The sequence below is a fragment of the Diplotaxodon limnothrissa genome, linkage group LG23 (assembly GCF_057381915.1).
Source record: "Diplotaxodon limnothrissa isolate DT_005_m linkage group LG23, D_limnothrissa_male_GT1.1, whole genome shotgun sequence".
NCBI lineage: Eukaryota > Metazoa > Chordata > Actinopteri > Cichliformes > Cichlidae > Diplotaxodon > Diplotaxodon limnothrissa.
The window spans coordinates 29,040,183-29,060,884 of NC_140617.1; the positions used below are offsets into that span (position 1 = coordinate 29,040,183).

The 20,702-nt window shown below is 37.5% G+C and overlaps 1 protein-coding gene across 1 annotated transcript; it reads left to right on the forward strand.

The window, feature by feature from the left end:
• Positions 1 to 8,690: 8,690 nt before the first annotated feature.
• LOC146608278 (sodium/potassium-transporting ATPase subunit alpha-1-like) lies at positions 8,691 to 20,417 on the forward strand. The gene is made up of 23 exons (XM_085349028.1): positions 8,691 to 8,702; positions 9,183 to 9,293; positions 9,572 to 9,631; positions 10,299 to 10,400; positions 10,522 to 10,623; positions 10,761 to 10,874; positions 11,070 to 11,204; positions 11,651 to 11,768; positions 11,930 to 12,198; positions 12,293 to 12,601; positions 12,728 to 12,862; positions 13,356 to 13,548; positions 13,644 to 13,819; positions 13,921 to 14,057; positions 15,249 to 15,399; positions 15,494 to 15,662; positions 15,747 to 15,901; positions 16,775 to 16,898; positions 17,413 to 17,558; positions 17,658 to 17,788; positions 17,933 to 18,034; positions 19,516 to 19,607; positions 20,389 to 20,417. The coding sequence occupies exons 1-23, from the start codon at positions 8,691 to 8,693 to the stop codon at positions 20,415 to 20,417; spliced, it is 3,072 nt and encodes a 1,023-aa protein (XP_085205154.1).
• The last annotated feature ends 285 nt before the right edge of the window (positions 20,418 to 20,702 follow it).

Consider the following 20,702-nt stretch of genomic DNA (forward strand, 5'->3'; position numbering starts at 1 on the left):
ATGTAAGATGTAATACTTTACGTAAATTATAACAAAAAGGTGAATAGATATCAGTTTTCTGGAGTTTATTTCAACTGAACCATGCATGGGTAATGAGCATGAAGTTAGTAGTTGTATTGTCATGTGACTGGATGTTCTTTGCCTTCTTTGATAAAAAAGAATACTAATAATAATGATAATAATTTAGGCAAACAGGTCATAGACTTTTGCTAAAGTACTGCCAATGAGGACAAACTGTTTAAATCTTTGGACATAAGCTGTAAAAAAGAAAAGCATAAAAGAAGATATAATAAACAAATTCCAAAGAAACACACGGTAAATGAAAAATAAATATCACCTATGTTATGGAGTTTAATGGATCACCAATCAGTGCCATGTTCAGTTCTGTTGTATTAAACACCTCCATCATGATGCACTATCCAGGTTCTGACCATTGTCGCAGACAACTCAGTGGAGCATCTTCTCTTTAGACAATCTCGCCTCTTTGGAGGCAGCTGGGAATCTTCAACCTGGGAAGTAAAAATATGAGTTAAGAAAGAATGTTTTCTTTATGTTGCAAGAAATGATGAATGAATTTTATAAATAACAGCAAAGCGCTGGAAGCTAGATTTGTGAGATGGAAGCTCCCAGTGTGCTCCTGGTAATACAAAACTGTGGTTTCTTATTGTAAATATTAGCACAGATCAGTGTATCAGTATTTACAAAATAAATTGTAATACAAAACTGTATTTGTCCTTCAAGCTCAGTTTAGATTATGCAGTTTATTCATTACTCGTGGTTCATGACAGTATTTTCCTACAACTTTATAACTACATGGCTATTACGTGACGTTCAGAAACTTTGTTTTCAAAATCATTTTAACACTACATCGACATAAACTAGCAGGTTTTTTAAAAATAAGGAATTATGTCAACTATTTATTTATAAGTGCAATTCGACTTTCCAGTGTGCTGTTTACCCAGACCTCAAGTCTCCGAGAGATCGGATGTAGTGGTCCAAGGTCTAGCTGTTGGGAGTGGGAACACGGGTAAGTGGATGTATTTTGACTTCCACAGGACAAATAGGGGCACTTTCATGTCTCTGGAAGGAAGAAAGAACAAAGAATGTAATAAGTGTGGCTTGAAAAGTCTGATTGACAGTGTGGTTACAGCTTAATCCTTGAAACTTGTGCTGTTACAGCACCACTGGTAGTAATGTAATTTAACAGAATCTTTAAACCGGTGGCAAACAAAAAATGTCACAAAATCTTAACTGTATTCATTAAAATGTATAAGTGGTTATAAAATGATTAGTGTTTGTTTTCTTTGCAAAGATCCATGCAAAAAGTTAATTTACTAAATAAAAAAGCGTTACAAGAGTTATAGTTTTAGTAATAATACAGATGTTCCTAAATTTTGAATCAACAGAAAATATCTTGTCTTTACTTCAGCGTGTCAAAATTACACTGAAACATTACATTTTTATTTAAATCCCAAGCAGAAAACAAACAAGCAATACAATGCAAAAAAAATAAAATTAATAATCACTGGCCCAGAATCAGAGTGTCGTTGTTCTTCCCCTTCATGCCGATGCTGCATTCTCACCCTGTTGGGCCTTATGAACAATAGTACCTACAAGTTTAAAAATAAATGTACTATATTGGCATATTTACATTTATTAAGCTATTCCTTTTCAAATAAACCTAAAAGCTGCTTCAGAGAGTTTCTTCTTTTTACCACACACTGTGTCAGCAGATGCAATTCAGCTGACAAGTTGCAGTGAACTTCATAACTCAGAGATCATTTAGAAAATGTAATTAAATGAATAGATTTTTCATGTGGTAAAGCAGTTGTACTTTACATTAAACTTTTGCCTACTGGAGCTTTAAAATATAGCAGCAGCTAAATGCTATTCCATTTTATTAGACATGATATAATAATAATAATAATAATGGATTGGATTTATATAGCGCTTTTCAAGGCACCCAAAGCGCTTTACAATACCACTATTCATTCACTCTCACATTCATACACTGGTGGAGGCAAGCTACAGTTGTAGCCACAGCTGCCCTGGGGCAGACTGACAGAAGCGAGGCTGCCATATCGCGCCATCGGCCCCTGTTATCTTGCTGTTATCTTGCAGTGATTCAATAATCACCTACTAATCCTTTAAGGGGTACCTGAAGCGCGCAACATAGCAGAAGTAAATAAATTAACAGTAATTGTGATTAAGAAAATCATTTTTATCCGGTTGGATGTGTGCTTTTAATCAAAATTATGTTTTTAATGCTAAAACTTAAAAATTTGTTTTTATTCACTCATTTTCAAATTTACCATTTAATAAAAACACAGAAAAAATAGTAAACCACATCAATGTCGTTGTATTTTTTTATTAGGCTAAATACTTTACTTGCATTTCTGGTAAGAAAAACAGGTTTAGTGGACTAATGTTATGGAATAGAATAGAATAGAATAGAATAGCATAGAATAAAGCTTTACTATCCCACGAATGAGAAATTTGGGTGTTACACAGCTCTTATAGCAAGGGGAATATAAAATATAGAAGGAAGACACAAAGTGGTCCTATATACACAAGCAACTGAAGTTTGTATATATAGGTAACAATGTAGCAAACAAGCTGATTAGTAAGATAACCCCAAAAATGTTTTCAAGCATTAGGTCATTCAGCTGCTGGTAAGAATGACCTTATGCATGACTGACTCCTCAGACAAGTGCACTGTGTTTACAATCTTTAGATCAGCTTGGTATTTGTCTAACTATTAACAATATAATTTTTGGTTCTAAAATATTTGTGTTTTCTTGTTTTAATGACAGGTAGTCTAATAAATGCGTACTGTAGCACTGTAGATGAATCCAGATATTTAATTAAATTTAATTTTGCTTTAAAACTAACAACACATTTTAATGCTTAAATCATTGAAAGGAGAACGAAGGGTGTGCAAATGTTTAACATTTTCAAAAGACTTAGTGCAGCTGCCAAAGAGGAACTACTGATTGTTGAGTTGATTAACTCTTGTTTTATAGTTTGGTGAGGGGTATTTTGAGCAAACATTCTTGGTGCTGTAGCTCACTGAGGAGTCCATTTACACAAAAAAAGAAAGTAATAAAAGGAAAATTGTGTGATACATACTATATAAATATTGTATAGTAAATTTGCATTAATCAACAACAATGCAGATCGTTGTTGCATTGTTCTCATGCTGTGGTTAACATAAAAGTGCCTTCTAGGTCTCTCTTTCATGGCTCATTTGTTTACTCTGTGTTGTCACCACCTTTTTTGTCTTTAAGATTTCTGTGTAATGCACATATCCCTCCTCTATGACACACTCACTCTTGGAAATCATTTAAAGAGCACAAGTCATACACGCTTGTCTTGTTTTGTAAATATCTAGAAATCGGATCAGTCGCTCTGAATGGTGTGTTGATATAACCCTAATGCTATAAGGCAAAATTTTAAAATTAGAGAGTTCTACACTAGACATAAGTTGAGTGCTAATTAGGAATTGACTCTGGACTGACTAGACCATTCCAGAACCTTCATTTTGATTAGTTTTTTTTTTTCTTTAGCCATTCAGAGGTGACCTTTCTGAATAATGAATAATATAATAATATATTATAATATATAATAATAATAATGAACTGTGGTTCACTGAAGTCCAAAAGCCTTAGAAATGGCTTTGTAATCGTTTCAATGCAAATAGACATCAATTAATTTGTTTCTCAGATGTTTCTTTAGATTACAGGTTGCTTTTTGAGATCTTTTTGCCTGCTTCCGTTTGTCAGATAGGTTCTATTTCAGTGATTTCTTTATTTGCCAGGTCTTGCAGCACAGAGGTTATCACTAAACTGCCATTTAAGTAAACACTGTCGTTGTAATCTCTCTCTCTCTCTCTCTCTCTCTCTCTCCCTGTATAACTGTATTGTTTCACAATTAAGAATAATAATTGGCATTTCACAGAAATTCACATCAAGTTTGTGATTCCTGAGGAAGTGCGGTGATATTCCCCCAGGAAAGACAAAGTGGCTTTCTACACTTGATCCATGACCTTTCATCACCTTAACAAAAGATATAAAGATATGAAAAATCCAAGTTGAACAGTCAGTCACCAAATCCATCTTGCCAGTTTTTGTATTTTTATTTCCCCCTGTGACTGCTAGTAATTATGCGGCTATAAATTGTCCCCTTCTGTGGCATATTTGAATTTGGTGTTGACAGCAAGTATCTAGTCTATCTCTTTATTTGAAGTGTTTCTCCCAAACTTTGCAAAACTGTGATTGCAGATATTTGACTTTGATTACAGGTCACAGAGCTGGGATCCCATTGTGATGGTGCTGACTGACTCTACTACAAAACATCTCTGAAGTACAATTATGAAAAATCCATGTTTTGGGACATTTTAAGGTAGGTTTACTCCATCAAACACTGATTAGTGAACAGTTTATTCATTTTTTTCCGATAGTCCTTTGGAGGACTCTTACAATAATACATTTAAGGCTACTTATGCCTTTGACATTGAACTCCTTGCAGCTGTTAAATGAACTAAAAATCAAAAGCACTGTCCTTATGTTTGCCCTGAGATTGGGTTTCATTCTTATTAGTTGAAGAAAATTGAATAAGACCGAGGGGCCCTTAACAGGATGTCAGTCAACGTAGTTTGAAATCAAGGAAACCAGTTTTACTCTATGTAAGCATTTATTGCCGGGGGGTCCTTCAATCTAAAAGAAAAAACGTGCATAGAGTGAATACAACTTCACTAAAAACCAAACGAAAAAAATATTAAAATGTTTGTTATTACTGCCCATTAAAAAGCCTACGTTTTATTTGTAAACCATGAAATCAACTGATCCACACCAAAGCCCAATTTTCCTGCTGTAAGGCGATAGTGCTAAGCACTGCACCACCTGGGAATTTTTTTAGAAGTGACCTTTTAATGCAGGCAGTGAGCAGTGATGGTTTCATTCTTTCAGGGAAATAAAGGCAGTATTAGTGTGAAGGGCAGTTACTAGCATGGCTTTTTTTGAGAAACGTTTTCCGAACAAACACCGCTATCCAGTCTTAAAGTCCTGACTCAAATTACCTAAACACTGCACGACTGTTGAAAGGAAGTTGACGGGAATGACTCACTGCTAAATGGTGTGTTTCCAAATCTGAAACTTTTCAGTTTGTCTGTTTGTCACTGTTTACTATAGCAATAAATGAAACAGAACCGAAAGGGTCTCTTTGCTGCTGTTGCCAGTGTCTAGAGTGCTAAGAAAAATAAATTCTACTTACTTGTCCAGTTCTGAGATAAAGTGATATGTTGACCTTACTGCACAATTACTCTATTTAAAAAAAATGTGATGTTAAATGTAAAAAAAATTAATTAAGAAGATTAAAAGCATTATATCTCACATTCAAACTTTTCTCAGCACACTTTGGTTAAATCAAAATTCAGTCACACAACTGATTTAAATAATGTCATTATTGTGCTAGGGAACAGGGAAATATAATAATGCATTTATATAGTGCTTTTTGGGGCCCTCAAAGTGCTTTACAATTCCACTATTCATTCACTCCCACACTGGTGGAGACAGCTACAGTTGTAGTCACAGCTGCCCTGGGGCAGACTGACAGAAGCAAGGCTGCCATATCGTGCTATCAGTCCCTCTGGCCATCACCAGTAGGCGGTAGGTGAAGTGTCTTGCCCAAGGACACAACGACCGAGACTGTCCGAGCCGGGGCTTGAACCGGCCACCTTCCGGTTACAGGACGAACTGCCAACTCTTTGAGCCACGATCGCCCATGATTGTGTCTTCAAAATACCCATAGCATCATAGACATTTATACTACAAGTATATTTATAAAAGTTAAACAGTAATGCTCTTTAAATGGAAATGATGTGTACTGTCATTTACATCTTTTTATTATTTTATTTATTTATTTATTTATTTATTTATTTTTACATTTGTTACATTAATTTCCGAGATTTTCCATGTTTTTCTCCTGCCTCTTTAGTTTTATATGATCCACTCACTTTGTTCTCTCTCTCTCTTTGCATCTTTATACCCCTCCTCACTTAGCTTAATGGGGTGACAACACACGGTTGCTCGTTTACAGCAAACATATCCAGCTCCGCCGTACATCAAGGACAGTCCTTCCTTTATGATCAGGTTGTTGAGTTGGAGTGGGGGCGGGGGATGGGGGGCGGGAAGTGTTGGATAGGATGTTAAATTGCAATGCTTAGGCTACAATACTCCTCAATAAACACCAGAAGACGTCACTAGATATGTGATTTATTCACAAATAATAAATGTTTATCTGCAGTAACCTCAGAATAACCTTCATTTTCCATACTCACAGCCTCATACCTTTTTCAACCCATGTGGTGCTACGGCAGGGATCAAACTAGATCATCAGGCAAAACATACAAAATTATATAATAATACAGATGACTGAAATTTTGAAATATTAAATAAGTATCCAAGCTTAGCTGGATTTTAAAAAACAAAACAAAACAGTAAATACCATATCTTGGTCCAGTCAAAATGCATTACAATCTCTGTCAGTTTTCCTCAGTTAACAAACATAAGCATAGAAGTGAGCCTGAAAATGTTTATGTGCCTGTGTATGGAGGCGTATTTCATTGACACTTAGCAACATTACATTTTTACAGAAGAAAAAAATCACAGTGATGTTAAAAATGCTATTTTATCAACTTCCACGTGGCTTTCTTACCTCACAAACTCATTGGTCCAACATATAAATCCTGAAAAAACAAAGTGCTGAAAAGGGGCTTCTTGATGTTGCTCCTGTCTATTATTGTAGGGTCTTTATCTTACAATTTAAAAAAGAAAGAAACCCCCCCAAATTGAACAGGCGTTAATACTGCCAAGATTCTCGTTGATACTCGCATCGAAATAAAAGACTGCTGAGAATAGCTGCTGTTGGCAGTATATGAGCTCACTGTGTGTCAATTCAAGTAAAGTAAGATCTCCTACTTTTTCAAACTCTCTGGGTTAACATCGTAAAATGCTTGTTGTGCTCAGCTCACCTTTCTTTGGAAACAGCGTTTCTTAGGAACTGCTTTCTGCCCCTCTCTTTTCTTTCTTGTAATTATTTGATTTTGCTTTCTTGTAGAAAGACATGACTCACAGTGTGCATTAGCGCTCGCCTAGGCAGAATAAATCAGTTGTGCTATAAAAGTGAGTCAAGCGTGGGATGGACTGAACCATTTTGTGTTTTTGTAATATATATTAATATGTACAGAAGTGTGCTTTGGACCTCGTACTTAAATTTGAACCATCTCATTCATCATTTACCTTTCTCTCATATTTATTTCAGACAGTTTCCATGTTTTCCTCCTGCGCCTTTTGTTTTACATTTTACCTCATCTTTGTCGCTCCATTCTTTGCATCTTCACAACGATCCTCACTTTGCTCTGTGGGTTGATAACACAAAGTTATACGTTTACAGCAAACATATCCAGCAACTCCCTGCTCTGCACCCATAAAAACTTCAAGGACAGCCCTTCCTTCCTAAACAAGAAGAGGATACATTGATTTGATGAGGGACATCAGGGTCAAAAGTGTTTTTTAATTACATGCTAGGTCTTTGTTGACAAAACTACCCCTTAAAGATTTATGAATTTTACAAGATTACAAGTTGTAATTTTTTTCTTTTTTTTTTTCATTTCTAAAAACCTGTTCCTTCCATAAATGGTGAAAAATCCTAATCAATTAGAGATATATTTTTGCCTCATGGGGTTTCCCAAGGCAAATGGCAAATAACCCTCTCCTTCATCTCTTCTCTCACATTTATTTCAGACAGTTTCCGTGTTTCTTTTCTAGGTTTTCTCCCTCACCCTTTTTTTGTTTGACAGTATATCTCTTCTTTGCCGTTTCTTTCTTTCTATCTTTACACCCATCCTAACCTTGCTTAATGAGATGATAACATGCTTACATTGATTCACACGTTTACAGCAAACATATCCTGTAACTCCATGTACTCCGACCAGTCAGACATCAAGGGCAGCCCTTTCTTTGCGAACAGGAAGAGAACATCTTGGTTTGATGAGGGATATCAGGGTCAATTTTCGAGCATAGCTGTGTTCATCAAGGCACCTAGAACACGCTAGGTCGCTGATGATTGGTTTTGTAATTGTATGACCAGATTCGCAGTGAGGTTTGCTGTGCCCAAATGTATAGGGAGGGTTCATTGTGCATGTCTGGCAGAGGATCCTTGTTTGTTAGATCTTTAACTTCCCCTTCCAGCAACGCAAGGATGACAAGGATGAAGGGTTATCGAAGTTGACTGATCAATTGTGGTAGCTCTATTGCCGAGATATCTGCACTGAGTAGTGGCACCAAAGCTGAAGGGAGCCATCAAGCTGAAGGAGTCCAACCAAGCGTGGTTAGCTGTTGGGCTTCTGGACACAGCTGACGGGTACCCTTGGCAGTGACTGAAGCAAAAAATTTGAGTGTTGGAGGAGTTTAATCATAATACCTCCCCCAACCCATGACCTATTGAGTTTAACCTCCACGCTTCCTTCCTCTAAGCTCCTCCTCCACAGGTATAAAAGTAAGCTGAAATTAAGCCACCTATGTTCAGGGCAGAGTGGAAGACGCAGGAGACAACTGGACTGAAAGAGGGAGGTGGAGTAGGAAGGTTAGACTGATTAACTGAACTGACTGCTGTCAGACTGCACTGCAACCATGGGAGTGACAGTAAGTTTGGACTGAGCTCGACAGTTTTGGATTGCTCAGGGTTGAATATTCTTACTTACACATTAGCTTACATCTCTGTTAAATTTCTTTCTTTTTTTTTTACTTCTTTATCAACTGTGAAGAGACATTTTTCGAAATTATATAAACAATGACACATTTACTTCATTATGTAAAATCTGAAAGGCAACTTTCCAGCATGTTTCATGTTGTATCAGTTTTATTTAAAACCCTATTTTGTGACACTGTGAAAACATACATTAATTTCTTTACAGCTTTAGAAACTTAAAACATATTCTAAAATGATCTATTTGAATTTGAATTTGCTGTTCTAATATTTAACAGCATATCAGTTAACAATATATTATTCTTTAATTGTTGACAATAATTAATAATTTAGTTTCATGCAACTTTCTGCTTTAAAATCACCTTCGATTTTAGTCGTATTCAGAACTCCCTTTTGTGACACTTTGTTCATAACAGAAAATGAAAGATGATTACAAACTGGCGGCAACCGCAGACCACGAAGAGAAGAGGAGCAAGAAGGGTAGAAAAAATAGGGATACGGAGGACCTGAAAAAAGAAGTTGACCTGGTGAGTACGTAAATTATGTGAAGCCACTCTGGGATAATCTTTCATGTAAGTGTTTGATTGGCACAATTTAAGTATGCCAATATAGTATAAAGAGTTTATAACATGTGAAAATCCGTGTTCAAACACAAAAAGATTCTTATCTTAAAATGACTCTGTATGGAGCAATGTGTAAAGTGCAGATGCATTTTGTCCCCTGTGTCCTTCTGGAGGAATTTACAGGGATGTTTTTTAAGCCTCAAATGACATTTTCGTCTTTTTCTCTCCCACACTCTCCTTAGGATGATCACAAATTAAGCGTGGACGAGATTCACAGAAAATATGGAACCGACCTAGTCATGGTGAGGACTCCGAATATGTGTCTTTGTTTTTGTGAGTGTTTGAGATGGTAAGGACAGAGGCCAGGAAAGATCAGGTAGTCTTGAAAAACATCATGGTGTGCATGCAAATAATAGCATATAAAATGTTCAAGATCTCAGTTTCTCACCCACTATGAGCAGTATCTAGTTACGGAGTTCTGTTTTATTGGTCTAGTTTTACAAACCAAATTCTTCAAATTTGAACAAAATGAAAACTAAAAGACTTTTAATCCACACGAGCCACTATTTTTTTCACATCTCTTTTATAGGTAAGCATGTTAAACAACTAAAAAGCAATCAAATAATAATAACTTAATAATTTGCTATATGTTCTCCAGGCTTAATCTTTTTGAACTTTCTTGTTTTTTCAGTCATTTGTTGCCTTGACAGCTTTTGTGTGGCCTGTAGCAAACATCAAATTTAACATTAGCTCATTTTGTGCATAAAATTGTAAAATTACAGAGAAAATACCACTGCCTTGCCACTGCTGTGCCAAGTAAAAAAACGGCATTGGAAAGGCAAAATTAAGAGGGTGACAGGAACCAGTAAATATACTACAATATTACTGTTGTAGGATGTAACTATACTGTACTACACATGTACAGACAAGTCTTTTGAACTTCTGGGGTAACTGAGACACTGTTTTTAGGGTCTCTCCTCCTCCAGAGCAAAAGAGATCCTGGCCCGAGATGGCCCCAACGCCCTCACACCTCCTCCCACAACACCCGAATGGGTCAAGTTCTGCAAACAGGTAGGAGTCCAACATCCTCACCATGAAAACCACAAACCTGTGTTTTAACTCACACATTATAAATGCAAAAAAAAGTAAGTACAACCACCAAAGGTTAAATGTTATTTCCCCTGGTTTCCAGCTGTTTGGTGGTTTCTGCATGCTGCTGTGGATTGGTGCCTTCCTCTGCTTTGTGGCTTATAGTATCCAGGCTGCCTCAGAAGATGAACCTGCAAGTGATAACGTAAGCGAGTCTTTATCTAAATTGTTATTGTGACCATTAATTCAATTCAATTCAATTCAATTTTATTTATATAGCGCCAAATCACAACATAAGTCGCCATTAAGGATCACCTAACTCTCTCGTGTCTCTTCATGTAGTTGTACCTAGGTATCGTCCTTTCTGTTGTGGTCATGATCACGGCTTGCTTCTCCTACTACCAAGAGGCCAAGAGCTCCAGGATTATGGATTCCTTTAAGAACATGGTCCCACAGGTGAGACACTGAAAGGAAAACTAATGTAAATTCAACATATTTACAGCTTATATGAATTAAGAAACTGCAGTATTTTTGCACAGTCTTAAGGGAAAAGTTCTGCACTGATGATACATTTTATCATCTGAAATTTTGGTGTTGGCATTAAATTCAAACCGGGTTAATCAAAAATTCCTAAAATCTTTGATTTCATAGCAAGCCCTGGTTATCCGTGACGGAGAGAAGAAAAGCATCAACACTGAGGAGGTGGTGCTTGGAGATTTAGTGGAGGTGAAAGGAGGAGACCGGATCCCTGCTGATCTGAGAATCATCTCTGCTCACGGCTGCAAGGTCTGTATCTCAAATACTCTTTATGCCAGCAAACATTTTTGTAGAGCATGTGTTTGATATCTACTATTATTTATTTATTTATTTAAATGAGAAGAAGACATGCTGTGATGTTTAGTTAGTTTTAGACATAGTTTAGTTATGGCCGGCGACAGAGTCAAGCTCAGCCCTCAGTCCATTTAGATTAGCTAATCTTGTGCATGCAAGCTGATTGCTCAACTGTTCAACATTTTTATGTATCCCACTAGTAAATCTGAGAAGTTACTAGCTATGTTGATTGGATGTGGTGGTCTTCATTCTAAGTAGCTTTTCTTTGATCATATCATAAACTGTTCCCATTTGTTTCTTAAGTTTATTATTATTATTTTTTACAAAAATATTTAATTCTGTGTTTTCATGTCACTGATCCCCTCACTGATCTTCGTTTGATTTTGTTTGTTATCTCTCAGGTGGACAACTCCTCCCTGACGGGTGAATCAGAGCCCCAGACTCGTTCTCCAGAATTTTCCAATGAAAACCCACTGGAAACCAGGAACATTGCTTTCTTCTCCACCAACTGTGTAGAAGGTAGAGTATGAACAGCTTGTGGTTGACAATTTGAGTGTGGTTTTTATTTGATGAAACAGTAGTTTAGTGATGCTTGCTGGTAATCCACAAAATAAGAAGGATAACAAGGAAGAATGAAATCATCCATTGTTCTGTGGACTCTGTGTCTCTTCAATTTTCAGGCACAGCCAGAGGAATCGTCATCAACACTGGAGATAATACTATCATGGGCCGTATCGCCACCCTGGCTTCCAGTCTTGAAGCTGGAAAAACTCCCATTGCCATTGAGATCGAACATTTTATCCACATCATCACTGGAGTGGCCGTGTTCTTGGGTGTTTCTTTCTTCATCCTCTCCGTCATCCTTGGATATAACTGGCTGGAGGGTATTATCTTCCTCATTGGTATCATTGTCGCCAACGTGCCAGAAGGTCTCTTGGCTACTGTCACTGTGAGTTTTGGTGTCAAATGACATTCTCTGCAGATAGCTTATGTCTTACTGTCTGCAGTTGTCATAGTTTTGAAAACTTACGTTTTGTCTGTAGGTGTGTCTGACTCTGACTGCTAAGCGCATGGCCAAGAAGAACTGCCTGGTGAAGAACTTGGAAGCTGTCGAGACTCTGGGCTCCACCTCCACCATTTGCTCTGACAAGACCGGCACCCTGACCCAGAACAGAATGACCGTGGCCCACATGTGGTTTGACAACCAGATCCATGAGGCCGACACCACTGAGAACCAGAGCGGTACCTCTTTTGACAGGAGCTCTGCCACCTGGGCTGCTCTGTCCAGAATCGCCGGACTCTGCAACCGGGCCGTCTTCCTGGCTGAACAGAACAAAGTTCCTGTTTTGAAGGTGATAAACTTTCATTTCTTAAGGCTCTTGTGGTTGGCAAGTAAAAGCTTTGGTATTTTAAATAAGGCATAGGATGTAACTTGTGAATCCATTTTACCAACTCTGTCTTTTTCTAAAAATCCACAGAGACATGTGGCTGGTGATGCATCAGAAGCTGCCTTGCTGAAGTGTATCGAGCTGTGCTGTGGATCTGTTTGTGACATGAGAGAAAAATACCCCAAAATTGCTGAGATCCCCTTTAATTCCACAAACAAATACCAGGTAAATCATCCATACAGAGTGACAAATCTCAAAAATACATTGTACATGCTTTGGTTTGTGAACTTCTGTTTCAAAGCTTTGTGTTTAAATCAAAAGTCCAGTAAGCCAATTTTCTCAAAAATACCTATACAGTCTGACTTCTTGTTGTTATCAGTGGAGTCATCCTTTGCTGGCAGGAGTACAGTTTAAGGCAATAAACCTTGACGGTATGTTGTTGTGGAAATGCACAGTAGTATACTTCTTTGAAGTGCAGTGCCTGGTTCACATATATACTTGGGACATTGCAATGTAAAGTCTCCATGAACAATTCTATGTGGTCACAAATAATCGGCAGGCACAGTGACATCTCCACCAATGCTTGCACTCACTGCTAGATGGTGAAATTCAAGTCACACTCAAGATTACCCTTGCAAATGTAGAACGCCTAATGAGGGCCTAATTTTTGAGACCTGAAAACTTTGCGTTTAAATCAAGGCTTTCTGTTGCCCCACAGCTCTCCATCCATAAAAACAACACCCCTGGCGAAACCAAGCATTTGCTGGTGATGAAAGGAGCTCCAGAGAGGATTTTGGACCGCTGCTCCACCATCGTGATCCAGGGCAAAGAGCAGCCTCTGGACGCTCAGCTGAAAGATTCTTTTAATAGTGCCTATCTTGAGTTGGGAGGCCTTGGAGAGAGAGTTTTGGGTACAGCTTCACTTCTTTTTATATCAGCATTTATGAACTGTTTGTTTACTGGAGAAAATTTAATCTAACAAGTACTTTCTGTGTGTCTTTTTCAGGTTTCTGCCACTATAACCTCTCTGATGACCAGTTCCCAGAAGGCTTTGCTTTTGATGCTGATGATATGAACTTCCCCACTGAAAACCTGTGCTTTATTGGCCTCATGTCCATGATTGACCCTCCTCGTGCTGCTGTGCCCGATGCTGTGAGTAAATGCAGGAGTGCTGGAATCAAGGTATGCTAACTTTTTTGAAACAACAGATTTTAAACTTTCTCTTTTTTCAAACTGTGGTCAAAACTTCAAGTTAAATATTTTTCTTATCTTTTCTTTCTCAGGTCATCATGGTCACAGGTGACCATCCAATTACAGCCAAGGCTATTGCTAGAGGTGTGGGTATCATCTCAGAAGGCAATGAGACTGTTGAAGACATTGCTGCCCGCTTAAATATTCCAGTTTCAGAGGTCAACCCTAGGTTAGTTTTCTTATCAAGATTTATTTAGCTAGCTTTGAACATTTTGTGAGCATAAGAGGCAGCTGTTCAAATTAAATCAAGTTTGGCTAATGAAGGTTTTGACATCTGCAGAGCCTAAAAGGCTTTTACCATTAATTTGTGCAAGAAAAAATAATCTTGATATGGTTCTTAGCTACTGGCTTTCCTGTTTCTTCATCAGCAGTACAAGACTATACTATACTATAATCCTGAATCAGTAGTCATCTTCGTAACTCAAGTGCAAATAATACCTAATAAATGCAACACATGTGATTCATTATCTGCAATGGGAAGACAACAAGTAGAATATGTTGTAAATGTAGCTTTTTGCTGAATGTTCCATCATCAACTTTTGCTGAGGCTGATGTTATTTTCTTTCCCCCATCATTATCTTTTTCTAATATCCTTAACATAGTCTGTGCTTGGACACAGGATGTTGGACTACAGCTGCTGTTCATTAATAGATGATTCTTATATAGTGCTTTCCTGCTCTACTTGAGTACTTGAAGTACTTTGTACAACATGCAACATTTATCCATTTATTCATGCACATTGACACACGAGCCAGCAACCTTCCAATTAGCGAATGAACTCCTCTACCTCCTGAGCCACACTACTGTCATCCAGTTGTCCCTCATTTATTGTGGGAGTTACGTTCTAAAAATAACCTGCGATAAGTGAAATCCGCGAAGTAGCCAAGTTTATTTTTTGCAATTATTATAAATGTTTTAAGGCTGTAAAACCCCTAACTACACACTTTTTTCAGACAGGCATCAAGATTTTTACACTTTTCTCTCTTGTTTAAATACTCTCAAAGTTCAAACCTTGTAGAAAAATAAGTGCAGTATTATAGAATGAAACTGAAGGCACCCGCAGGTGATGATGCTTCGTCGACATTGTTGTGTTTGTTGGGGAGAAAACTTACAAACATACAGTGCAGCACTTCAGAGTCACACTGCAAGCGAAGATTTATGTAAATTTGACAAGTTGAACGCAATCTGTACTGTGCAGGAGACACTGCACGAGGTTGATTGAAAATGGTCTACAGCCAATCAGGACGCAGAATACAATGCGCATTAAAAAAGAAAAAAGAAAAAAAAGCATGCAGAATTGCACAAAAAAAAAAATCAGCGAAACACCTCTGTACTAACACTACTGCAATCTAATCTACAGGGAAGCTAAGGCCTGCGTCATCCATGGTAGTGAGCTGAAAGAAATGACCCCAGAGCAGCTTGATGATGTGCTGAAGCACCACACTGAAATTGTATTTGCCAGGACCTCCCCTCAGCAGAAACTGATCATCGTGGAAGGATGCCAGAGACAGGTGAGCATCAGGGGTGGCGGGAGTGGGGATTCTCACACACACAGTTTCAACATTGTTTTGTTTAAAATGTATATAAAAAAATGCTTTCTTCCAGGGAGCCATTGTGGCCGTGACAGGTGATGGTGTGAACGACTCTCCAGCTCTGAAGAAAGCTGACATCGGTGTTGCTATGGGCATCGCTGGATCTGATGTCTCCAAACAGGCTGCTGACATGATCCTGCTAGACGATAACTTTGCCTCCATTTTAACTGGAGTGGAAGAAGGTAACATCTATATCAAGACTTGGAAAAAAAGTAAAATTCCATAAAATACAAAGCTTCGCAGCAGCTGCTGAATTCCTTTTTCAGGCCGTCTGATCTTTGATAACTTGAAGAAGTCCATCGCCTACACTCTGACCAGTAAAATCCCAGAGATGTCGCCATTCCTCTTCTTCGTGCTTTTTGACATCCCTCTTGCCCTGGGAACTGTCACCATCCTCTGTATTGACCTGGGAACTGACATGGTGAGATTTTGCCTGATTCTGTTCAATTCAGTTTAATTCAATCTATGTAGAACAAAATCACAACAACAGTCACAAAAACAATGATTTTAGAAGGAAGAATCATCCACGCTGTTTTAGCTTTAGCACATTCTGTTAAACACGTTTAACTAATTGTTGTGTTATCTGGCCTCTTAGATAAATAAAGTTTGGTATTATCCACATAGCAGTAAAAGTCAATGTAAAAGGGAAGCATGTATAATGTAAACAGAATTGGTCCTAGCAGGGAACCCTGTGGAACTCCATAATTAACCTTAGTGTGAGAAGAGGACTCTCCATCTTACATGAAGAAACTGTAGTCCATTGGATGGAAAGGATTCAAACTACTGTAGCACAGTACCTTTAATACCAGCAGTATCACTGAAGCTGTTTCTGTGGTGTAATGTGGTCTACACTGACTATTTAGAAGTACTAATTATTACCTTAACCAGATCAATCGTAGGGAGAGAATCTAAATAAATATCAGTAGTATTAAAGCTTACTGTGAGTAATGATATGTTTGTGACATTGTTATTAAATGTTGTTTTTTAAATAGTTCAAATATTACTTATGAAGAAATTAATAAAGTTATTTATACTTAAGTAAGTTGGGTACAGTGCTGAAAAGAAAACTGCGATTTTTGCTGTTTTCCTTCATCAGAGATGGATAGGAAGATGTCCTGGGTTTTTCTTAGATCAACAATCTCTTTTTGCAGGCTAAAAGAAGATCTCTTTGTTAATGAGGGGGCATTTCCTCTCCAGCTTACTGAATCTGTTCTACACAGAAGCTCAAGCGGAAGATAATGCATTTATGGGTGGATAATTTGTTTTTTCTTTTTCTTTTCTTGTGCCATGACAGGTCCCTGCCATCTCCCTGGCCTATGAACAGGCTGAAAGTGACATCATGAAGAGGCAGCCTAGAAATGCCCAAACAGACAAGCTGGTGAATGAGAGACTCATCAGTATGGCCTATGGGCAAATTGGTAACACATCGTTCACTGTTTAACCTTTAGCTATATCAAATCTGTTTTTAATACTTTTGTGCTGTTTTAAGCCTTCCTCTACTGCCCCCTGCTGGATTTTGTTTATACTGCAGACACTAAAACACCTTTAAATATCATATCCAAAATGGGTACCGTCATTTGGTGAGGAAGTTATTGCTTATAGATTGAATGCAATCATTAATTTAAATGCATATTACTTTATTAAATTGAAAGATTTTTTGTTTGCAGGCATTAAAAACGGAATCCGTCAGTTTTTTTCAGGCAAATCTGATCATTATTTAATTTGTTAATAGGTTAAACGTGCGGCATTGTTTCAAACAATTAATGTGTTTAATTTTCATTCACCATGGATTTGCAGAGTATTACATTGACATGTCATATTTGCTACTGCTTTCTTTATGAAGAGGCAGCCACAGTTGTTATTTATATTTGTCATTAGTAAAAGTTGAAACCCTGTCTGATAAGCATTCTTTGATGTTTTTGCTTCTTTTAGGTATGATGCAGGCCTTAGGTGGCTTTTTCACTTATTTTGTCATCCTGTCTGAGAATGGATTCCTCCCCAAAGATCTGGTGGGAATCAGAGTGTTCTGGGATAACAGATATCTAAATGACCTGGAAGACAGCTATGGACAGGAGTGGGTCAGTCACAGTAATGTTACTAACTTTACTCCAGACTGTGAGAATTGTAAAACGTGTGTGTTTCAGTGATTCAGTGTTAATTTAGCTTTTGTCCCCCAGACGTACGAGCGCAGAAAGATCGTCGAGTTTACCTGCCACACAGCTTTCTTCACAAGTATTGTGATCGTCCAGGTGGCCGATCTGCTCATCTGTAAAACCAGGACCAACTCCATTGTGAAACAAGGAATGAAGTATGTATGCACAGATATACATGAGATCTCCAATAACAACAGACTTTGGAACCGCCATTTTCCAAATAAACCGGCAAATAAGTCCAGTTTTAACGAGATTAGTCTCTGCTGTTTTATTGATTCTTACATTTATTTATTTCACAGGAACTACGTTCTCATCTTTGGCATCTTTGAGGAGATGGCTCTGGCTGCCTTCCTGTCATACTGCCCAGGCATGGACATTGCCATCAGAATGTACCCTATGAAGTGAGTAAAAACAATCTGATAGGTTTACACTATAATTTTCTACACTGTAATTATACAAATGAACCAAAACACTCAGCATTATTTGGCTACTTTAGAGAAATCGCTATATAAGATAAGATAAGATAACCTTTATTAGTCCCACACGTGGGAAATTTGTTTTGTCACAGCAGGAAGTGGACAGTGCAAAAGTTATGAGGCAAAAATTAGAATACAATAAGAATAAATACAGTACACAACTGTACAGAATAGAATAAAATAAAATACTATATACAGTAGAATAAAATAAAATAAATATACAATAAGATAAAAATAGAATACAAATACAAATACTATATACAACTGAGTAAAAATACAAATACAAATATATTCATATTGCAAAGTTTTGCTATTTCACCCATGTTTTTGTGGCTGCCTAGTTTGCCATCTTCATTTATGCAAAGACGATCATGTCCTTGTATTTTGTTAAATGGAGTTTTAGCGTTGTTAATATAAAATAAAATATGTTTATTACTGTCATTTCCACTTTGTAGTAAAGCGCACAAGCTGCGATATGGGTTGCTCTCCTCTAAAAAGAAAAAAGTTAAGACACTTTTAGGCTCATCGGCTCAGAAATTCATACAATCTTGCCAAAGAATATCCAAGAGGACCATAAAACATTTGCATTAATTTGTTTACTTTTCCTGTGGGTGTTCTTTAAATGTTGTGCAGTATATCATAAGTTTTCTATGTGTGCATTATGACATTGAAAGGGATCATGTCCGTATGGTCTCTTCTAGACGTGACCAGTAACAGGAATTTTAAGATCAATACTGACACAAATATTTGGTGATTTCAGAACTGATACTGGCCAATTTTTTTCTTTCAGACAGAAAATATGAACAGCTTTCCCTGTTATTTGTTATATGTAGTTATATATGAGTCCTTGATGTGACAATGAGGTTTTAAAACAGTCTTTCTTTGTCGTGGATTGCTTGTTTATGCTCTGTCCAACTTTGTTCGGGTTAGCTGGGTTTTGTGTTTGTGCCGTTTCAAATATGTGTTGCCAACAGGGAAGTTGCAGAGTGCCCTCTGGTAGGCAAACTTGCAACATCAATGGTCATAAAATGACTGAAGGCTTTTTTCTCCCCATGTCTTCCTTACTTTTTTTTTTTAATCAACTGTTATATATCCTGATACTGTTATTTAAGCTGATATATCGACCCCACTGATATATCATTTGGTCTCTAGTCTGTTCTTACTGACCTGTAGCAGTGAGTACCTTCTGTTTTTAGATTTTTTAGATGCGTCGTTTTGCTTCCTCACCTCATAAATTCATTTTAACATCTGGTTGTCTACAGCATAATGTTCACCATCAAAGCTTTTCATGTGCTTTTACAGAACCTGACATAAGAATTTCCAAGATGTTGAGAAGCAAGCTTTTGTGTGGGTTTTTTTTTTTTGTCATTTGAAATTGAATCTTTGTCTGTCCATCCTTACCTTAGGCCAATGTGGTGGTTCTGTTCCGTTCCCTACTCCTTCCTCATCTTCATCTATGATGAAGTCAGAAAATATATCCTCAGACGCACCCCAGGAGGTAAGACCTTCCCAGCTCTTTGTTTTACTTTCTGACACACGTAGGACACATTTTTGCCTGTAAACTCTGCATTTTAAATATTAGTGTAGGGGAATGCAAAGGTCATACTTTTTTTACATTTTATCTAAAGGGTTTGAGAAACCACAAACTGAACACCAGAACAGCAAAAAGTATTAAGAGTGAAAGGTGAAAAATGTTGATTATTCCAAGAAATGAAAATAAACTGTGTCCTGATGATCAGACTTCAGTTCAGAATTGTACAGGATGTAAATCTAATAATATAAAACCCAAATACACAAACCTCTAGCTCTTCTAGGGTCATATGACTTCATCCCAGGGTGAATATTAATGGCCTCGCTCATGATATCCTCTCATAAGCAACCCTGAGACCAAACTGACACACCCTCACATGTCCCTGAAGGGTAGAGCTCCTAATAGCATCATCACCAAAATCATGGCTGCAGTTTATCTTCTTTATAATCCCCAGTCAAGTCAATTTTTTCCCCAATAACTGTCAGTAAACATAAGCAAAATAAAGTAAAGACAGATAAAAATTAGATAAGTTGGCCACTCTATAATTTTTATTAGAATTTTTCGTTGGATTTGTCTGTAAAAGACAAAAGGAAGTATCTAAACTCTCACATTTGTGGGTGTGCGAATGCACAAGTTGTGTAAAGCGCTTTGAGTGCTCAGAAGAGTAGAAAAGCGCTATACAAGAACCAGTCCATTTACCACATTTGACATGAAACATCACACTAATTGTGTCTCATTTGATTTCTAGGTTGGGTGGAGCTAGAGACATACTACTGAGCCAACATGACATAGGCTTGGAGGATGTGCGTTTTTCATTACCATCTTATGCAATCTTACATTATTAATATAAATATATATTTATCAGTGTGTGTCACAATAAAGAACGTCTGTTGTACACTGAGGCTGCCTGCATGTTAGTGTCTTTTGTAAACACTTTTCTCGTAGGTTTCTCTGTTTTGTTAGCAGTAAAAATACTGATTCAGGATGGGGGTGGGGGTGGGGGGGTGGGGGGGATTTCCCTGAAGCTTCAGCAGATATAGGACCTGTGATTCATTTCCACCT

Bases quoted from the DNA above. Each gene is read 5' to 3' on its own strand.
- LOC146608278 (XM_085349028.1), top strand. The intron at 12,602-12,727 runs GTGATAAACTTT...AAAAATCCACAG, and splicing joins ACAAAGTTCCTGTTTTGAAG to AGACATGTGGCTGGTGATGC. The intron at 12,863-13,355 runs GTAAATCATCCA...GTTGCCCCACAG, and splicing joins ATTCCACAAACAAATACCAG to CTCTCCATCCATAAAAACAA.